Here is a 7,500-nt window from a genome sequence, read left to right on the forward strand (position 1 = left end):
GCACGTGCAAGTGATATATCGATCAATCGTCGACGCAACCGAGCTCTGTGACAATTTGTGCAATAAAAAGCCCCTTATGGAAATGTGTTCTTAATAAAAATGTTATCTGTCGGTGTTTTGGTCTTTTTTTTTAATTCCCGGTCCTTTTTTCTCGCGCTAGAAATATCTTTTCGGGCTTCCGTCTCTGTGTTGTTTGTTGATCACCATCTGGGATAAGTAATCAGTTGTGCTGGAATGATTTCGACTGACAAAAGCAGATCGTGAAGCGACCCCTTTTATAGTGGGTCTTCGTGTTTAAGCAATTACAAGCAATCGTGAAAGATCCAGGCTTGAACGGAATTCGAACCCATGACAGTAAAGGAATTGAGCATTTCCCTACTGGCTTGTTAGTTGAGTTCTTTATGTAGCTACATGTACGATGGTCCTTCTAACTTTCACTTCATGCCCATTCCGAAGCTCAGTAGATGAATTAAGTAATCAGGGGTTTCATTGAGGGCCGAGCAGCGGACAAAATGACCGGCTGTGGACATGACTTTGCCCTGCTTCTTTCGACATCTCAACGGACTGTCTTTTGTTTTTGTTTTTTTCAAACAAAGATTAATTTTAAAATACAGTTTTGTCATTTCTTGATCTGTCTTTTGTTGTCAAAATGTCACAATTTCATAAGCTTCATTCAACTTAGAACGAATCGCCCCATAACGCATTGCGAGGAAAATTGCGCTCCATAAACGACTTCCTGGAATGTCCCAATGTTAAGTGTTTTGCTATGGCGTCCCAGAGAAGATCGCGGTCGATCGCCATCAGCTGAGAAAAGGCCAAGATGTGACTGCACTTCTTTGTGTCACGTTAATGAATAAATTTTCTTGTGGATAGTGGTGTCAAATCATAAAATTGTCTAAAAAGGTGTGATTTTTCTGTGGTTGAAGAACATTACTTTGGGCTTAAGAATGCAGGAAAACAAATGTTAAATAAATACGCCCCCTGCTTCAAATCCCTTTAAACTCATTCAACTTCGATTCAACACGGTTGAAACGGGGTTGTAAAAGGTTTCGATATTGCAACAAAATCGAACGCATGTTGAAGTAAATGTTAAGGCGTTCGCTCGGACCCTTACAAAACAATTATGTTTTGGTCAAAATGTTGACATGGGGTAGCCTCTCTCCAAGACAACAAACTTATCCTGATTGGTGTCAAAGAACTCACTGATAGTTGACTGCTTTGTCTACAGACACGTGTTCTCGTAACTCATGGCATTCACTTTTTACCTCAAGTGGATCAGATCATCGTCATCAAAGATGGCCGAATTTCCGAGGTTTTGATTCTTTTACTGTTTTACTTCTAAATGGTTTGTAGATTTGATTTGCAGGCACAACCCATCGGAATGATGTAGCTGCTTCTCTGTGCCTTGTCAAGTGACTAATGAGGCTCTCCCTAAGACGATGATTATTTAACAATTATTCGCCGAAGGCGAAGTGATTATCGGTGAATATTCACCGAGACAAAGTCGAGGTGAATATTCACCGATAATCACTGAGCCTGAGGCGAATAATTGTTTTAGTATAAATACACAGGTGATTATTTCAAAAAAGAGAAAAAAAAACATTTCAACGCGAAAATCATCCTCACTTACAGTGGCAAAACGACTACTGGCAGCCATTTTGTCCGTCGAGGTGATTATCGGCTGATAATCCGAGATAGCGAGCCAATGAGAGCGCGCGATTTTGTATAATCACCTGTGTATTTATACTAATAGTATTTATAGTTTACCCATGTGATCTGGTGACGTAATTGGGAGGACTGGAAAGAAAAAATTTAACGTCGTATCCCACAACCGCGCGCGGCCTTAGGTGTTGTTTCCAGAGAGAATTTCAGGCTATTGCTACAATAAACTATCGCGAAAGGTTGTATAGTAAATCAAATGTCCTTCTCTTTCACCAAACAACTGTCTGCAAGTCTTAAAGGGGAAGAAAACCCATCCCGGGTTCATTTAGTTCTTTTTAACACAAGCTTGCAATACCCACATCCAATCGTCGACTGCGGCTACTTTTTCCCATTCCAGTAAAATGCAGGGTCTTTATTAAGATAATTTACTTTCTCTCCAGTGTGGAACGTATACAGAGCTGCAAGAAAATTCCGGAGCCTTTGCTGAATTTCTTCAAACGTATGCATCCGAAAATAATTCGGGAAACTCTTCAGGTATATATTTTGTATTTTATGTTCTTCCAACGTTTTCATACAACGTGTTATTTAGAGGCTAAAACGAACGCGGTAACTCCTGGGAATAGTAATTACCAGACTTCTCTGATTTGACATGGCTGGAGCCCGCGGTAAACGACAGCGGTCGCTGCCTATGCTTTTTCAACCGTTTCAATCTATTTCATACAAATTCGCCTATATTAAAGGAAGAGAACGAAATGAAATAATGCCGAAATACTAACGACGGTGTAAAGTTGTTGTTTGAAGTGGCGTTTTCGTCAACGTTGCCTGGCGTTGTCCTTCCTTAAACTCCCTAAGTTCTAGGGGGACATATTCACGATAGCCGGCCATGTTGGATTTGCTATTATCATGCAAATTTGCTACACACCTCTGAGGGGCAAACAACACAAGTTCGAGAGGTTATAACGAACATCTTAGCCACACAGATGATTTGTTTCATGTTCATTGAATGTTTATCACCTAAGTAGTAAAATAGAATGCCTACACAAGTTACTTCAATTTTTTTTTTACTGAAAAATTAGCAGATAACGAAGTAGAAAGTCAAAATGTTGGAGGCAATCAAAAGATATAAAATTATTATAAAAGGTACTAAATTCTAAAATGTACTTTTAGCAATGTTAATTCAATATTTTAACGAAACGATTTTCTGCAATTTGCCCTTTATTCCAATGTTTTCCCCGTAGCATAACACATGGCTAATTTTCATGACAATTTGAAAACCAACATGGCGGCTATCGTGAATAAGGTCTATTTCAATGTGACCTGTGTGAGGCAAAAGATCTGCTGGTAACGCATGAGTTACAAGTTGCCCGAATGCGCTGGTGGTCACAAACAAAAATCGCTGTTCATATTCAAGCCTTAAAAAAACGAACACAATTCCAAAATTCCACAACGTTTTTAACAACAGTTTCATGTTGTAAATTGTGATGTTTGGCAACGACTTTTACCTCATCGTTAAGGAGGTGCTTTTTTGTTTGGAAGCTAAAACCAATTTTAAAGGTGCGAACTTGTTCTATACCTACAAAGGTGTTATTATGACCAAAAAAAGCAATACTTTTTCTTTAGATCTGGAATTTTCCTATTTAATGGCCCGCCATTGCTAACTTTAAGATCTTGAGAGAGCTGGATCAAGGAGAAAACGACGCCATAGGCTTACGAGTTTAAGAATGCAATTCGTGTGTACGCCGCAGAATTAATATGCAGCACGGGAGTTATGACCTTTCAGGCGAAGGATTTGCCCTTTGACCAGCAAACTGTGGTCCAGTGTTAAATTGAATAAAATCTGCAAAGCCACACTTGGCATTAAAGAGTTGAAGCATTTAAGAGTGGAATTACAAAAAGGATTTGATAACAACAGCTATTTATGTTGACCGAACTTTTTACCAGGGAATGCCACAAAGCCATCTAATATAAAACGCACCATTTCAACAATTTCTGAGGAATCGAAAGACGTTGAGAAAGCTAGTGAGAAAGCTGAAAAGGAGACAGAAGATGACGAAACAGGAAAGATGATTGACGAGGAGAAATCAGAGACTGGACGGGTATGGGAATGGAAAATTCCTCTTGAAAACACTGATGTCCGGTAATGTACCTAATTGGATGAAGGCCCAATTTCACAACGTGAAAAGCAAACAGGCTTTAGAGTGGTAAAAAAGCTCATGCAAAAACAAGCAAAAAAACTAGTTTCCGGGTTTAATTTTGGCTCATTCTAAAGCCAAAGATGAAATGGTTTGCTTGACAATTTTTTTTTTCATCTGAACGCAAGAGAATCCTAAATGGAGCTAACTCAGGTTGACTTGAGCTAACACCTGGACCCATATTTTCAAAGCGTGATTAAGCTATTCCTGGATTATGGGAAACTGAAAAATTGCAGTCTTTTCTCTGAGCAGAAGATGAAGTTTCCACAATATTTTTATTCTCCAAAATTGCCTCTACTTTTGCGCGGCTTTCAATCTTTCAGCATGAAATGACAAGGTGAAGGTATATCGCGACGGGCAAAATATAACCTGGGTTTGTATTTAATCGTTGATTAGTGTTAATAAGCTTCTGAACCACTGGGCCGTGACGTCTGTTGTTAACTTGGCAAGGTGGCGTTTTCTTATTCACCCGTTGTATTTTGTTCCTGAAGGTGAAATTCTCCGTGCTTCTGGCCTATCTGAAGTCAGTGGGCCCTTGCGTGTCAATCGTAGCCGTGATGTTTCTAATTCTGATGGAATCATGCACTGTTGGTGTAGGGGTCTGGCTCGCTTACTGGAGCTCGGCAAATATCACTACTAACAAAGAAAGAGATTTCTACTTGGGCGTATATGGCGGAATCGGGTTGGGTCAAGGATTGTTCACATTCTGTTTGTCGATAACCGTCACCATTGGAACCATTCTGGCTTCACGCAGGTTAGAATTTTCTATTTTTTTAGAGAAGCGTCTAAATGTTTAGCCCACATAGCCTGCGAATACAGCCGACTCACATCGCCTCGGCTGATTGCAGCGTTCGGGCTGTATTCATGAGCTTCGGAAGCCGGTCAAGGTGTTGAAATCACTAAATGTCGGCCAGTATGTTTGAAGCACCCATTTTAAATTTCGCTGATATTGAGTATTTAAGTCTAAACACACATTGTAAAACGTTTAGCACCCATAACAGCGAGAAATGAATTGCTAATTAAAAAATAGTAATATTTAGCTTTCGTGAATTTGTTTACGTCCAGTTCACAAAATCAGAAGCCATTTGTTCCACTGCCTAGCTCTTTGGAGGCACAATTGCTTAGCATTCCAATTCTGAACTCATAACTGTATCTTTCAAGTAGTAAAAACTCGCTAAAGAAAACCATTTGAGTTTCAAGGAGTTTTTATTCAAGCTCAATTCTTCCCGTTGTTGTGTTCTCAGGTTGCATCGAAAGCTTTTAACCAACATCATGCATTCGCCAATGAGCTTCTTTGATACTACGCCTCTGGGAAGAATCGTTAACAGGTTTTCAAAAGACATTGATGTCGTCGATGAGACCTTACCTCGGGCTGTCACTGATTTTCTGTGGTGTTTATTTGAAGTGGTTGGAATGATAGTGGCGATCAGTTATGCTACCCCATTATATTTGTCAATTCTGCCACCTATTGGACTTCTTTATTTTTACATTCAGGTGAGTTCTTGGAAAGCAAATTGTTGCACTTGTTTAATATCGTGTGCCAGACATGGAAAGGAAAGTTCGGTTTAATCCCAACCTTAAACCAAGGCTCTCCCTTCTCATTCCTTGTCGTGGATGATGAGGTTACGGAAGACGAAAATTCGCTGAAAGAAACATTGCCATACAATAAACAACGTACTAACCTCACTTGCTCGGGACCGTACCGGAGAATATGGCCACGACCTCCGCCATTATTCCCCATGCAGTACAGCCCCGCTCTCGGTTAGTAAGAGGTTAATCTTCGAGCTTACGTGTAATTTTCTTTAATTTTACATTATGGACAGTAAATATTCATAGACCGTAGTTATAAATGGAGGTCAGTAAATTATTCTTCTTTCTTAGGGCTAATGAGACCAATAAGCCTCGCTCCAAGGCAACATTTCTTTTGTATTCTGTCCATGCAAACGAGGCTAGTTGGTCTTATTAGCACAAGGGCAAAGGAATAATTTATTGGCCGTCATTTACGAATACGGTCTATGGAAGAGTATGAAAAGCATGCCTTAATTCAAGGAATGGGTATTAATTCAAACAAAAAATGGCGGGAATCGTGACGTCATTGCGCAATGTAACCACTTGTGTTACAAAAACGCTACTCGGTTCCCGGATGTAGTGATCGTATTGATTCTACGAGTGTTTTACTTCCCCGTAAAACACTCTTGTCCACATAATAAGAGAGTACATAACCTTACAATGTAATGTCGTGTTATTAATCACTTTCCACAGAGGGTTTACGTGGCAACTTCCCGACAGCTGAAGAGAATAGAATCAGTAAGCCGTTCGCCAATCTACAGTCATTTCTTAGAGACAATTAATGGCGCGTCAACCATCCGGGCATTTTCACAACAGCAACACTTCATCCGGGATAATTTCTACAGAACGGACGAGAATCAAGTGGCTTACTATTTGTCAATATCCTCCAACAGGTAAGACGTTTCCAGCGCTGCCATCGGTGCGTGCCTTTTTTTCTTTGTCTTCAAATCTCATAGCTATGGCGGGATCTTTGTTTACATTTTTTGCTGTTTTCTAAACAATCAACCAAGAGCAAAGTACTAAATATTCAAAGTGCATTGCATCATGAGCTATATCTGAAAATTTGAACATGATATACCAGATAATCTCTTAGCAATCATGCTTGGAAAATTTGAAAATTTTCAGGGAATGTATGAAGTCTTGAGCGCTTTTGCCACTCAAGGATTTATCAGTTTTAAAAAGCTAACTGGCTCGTTATCAAAGCTAAAAGGCTTAAAATCTGAGATTTAACTAAGTTTAACAAGTTCAAGTTTTTACCTTTTGAAGTCAATTTGTAAATAACACGATGCCCCTTGTGAGAAAGCTCGGTATGTTAATGAAACCAAATTAAACAATGACGTTATCAACCCTTATACATGTAATAAAATGGTCGAGAAGGGAAAGCCATCTGTAATTCGGTTTGCTATAGCGCGATACATTTGGCCAGAAATCCGTCTTTCTGTTCCGAGTACAGCGTAAATGGAACGGTAATATTTGAAACGTTCATTTCGTAAACTGTCGTCAAAGTTCCTTGATCATGCGATTTTCTTGAATGTCGAAATTTTTCATGTTACCAAAGCAGAAAACCCGCTACTGAGGAGACTTTTATTTTCAAGCGTCTTAGTGTGGATACGGAAAACCATACGAAGACATTATTTTGGGAATGCTAATGCTTAAAGATCAACTCGAATGCTATCTCTGTTGTGTTATGCACTCGACTATCTTTGATTCTGAACTCACATGCAGAAAGATTGTCGTTGAAATAGCGAATTCAGTCGCCTTTTCTTATTGGTTAATTGGCAGCAACCCTTTAGCTCTATTCCCAGGGTCTCATCCAATGGCCGCTTGTTCGCAACTGAATGAACAGGTCTTCCGCATTAATTTAATTTATTGTCATAATTATCAGGTGGCTGGCAATTCGCCTGGAGTTCCTCGGCAACTGCATGATATTATTCGCTGGGTTGTTCGCTGTCATTAGCAGGGATAAAATCATGAGTGGCTTAGTGGGCATGTCACTAACATATTCATTAGAGGTAAGGATTACATAAAGCAGTGAATTTTGAAGTGTTTTAAGTGATCTCTTTATCAATAGAATACT

At 39.5% G+C, this 7,500-nt stretch overlaps 1 protein-coding gene across 1 annotated transcript in view; it reads left to right on the forward strand.

Moving 5' to 3' along the window:
* LOC137982205 (multidrug resistance-associated protein 1-like) overlaps positions 1-7,500 on the forward strand; it is a 45,026-nt gene that overhangs the window by 28,188 nt on the left and 9,338 nt on the right. Inside the window, exons 17-23 of the mRNA XM_068829273.1 lie at positions 1,229-1,312; positions 2,103-2,196; positions 3,604-3,758; positions 4,346-4,608; positions 5,099-5,348; positions 6,117-6,316; positions 7,309-7,435. Coding sequence (XP_068685374.1) covers positions 1,229-1,312; positions 2,103-2,196; positions 3,604-3,758; positions 4,346-4,608; positions 5,099-5,348; positions 6,117-6,316; positions 7,309-7,435 — 1,173 coding nt within the window. The remainder of the gene's footprint in view (positions 1-1,228; positions 1,313-2,102; positions 2,197-3,603; positions 3,759-4,345; positions 4,609-5,098; positions 5,349-6,116; positions 6,317-7,308; positions 7,436-7,500) is intronic.

The sequence above is a fragment of the Montipora foliosa genome, chromosome 13 (genome assembly GCF_036669935.1).
Source record: "Montipora foliosa isolate CH-2021 chromosome 13, ASM3666993v2, whole genome shotgun sequence".
Classification (NCBI taxonomy): Eukaryota; Metazoa; Cnidaria; class Anthozoa; order Scleractinia; family Acroporidae; genus Montipora; species Montipora foliosa.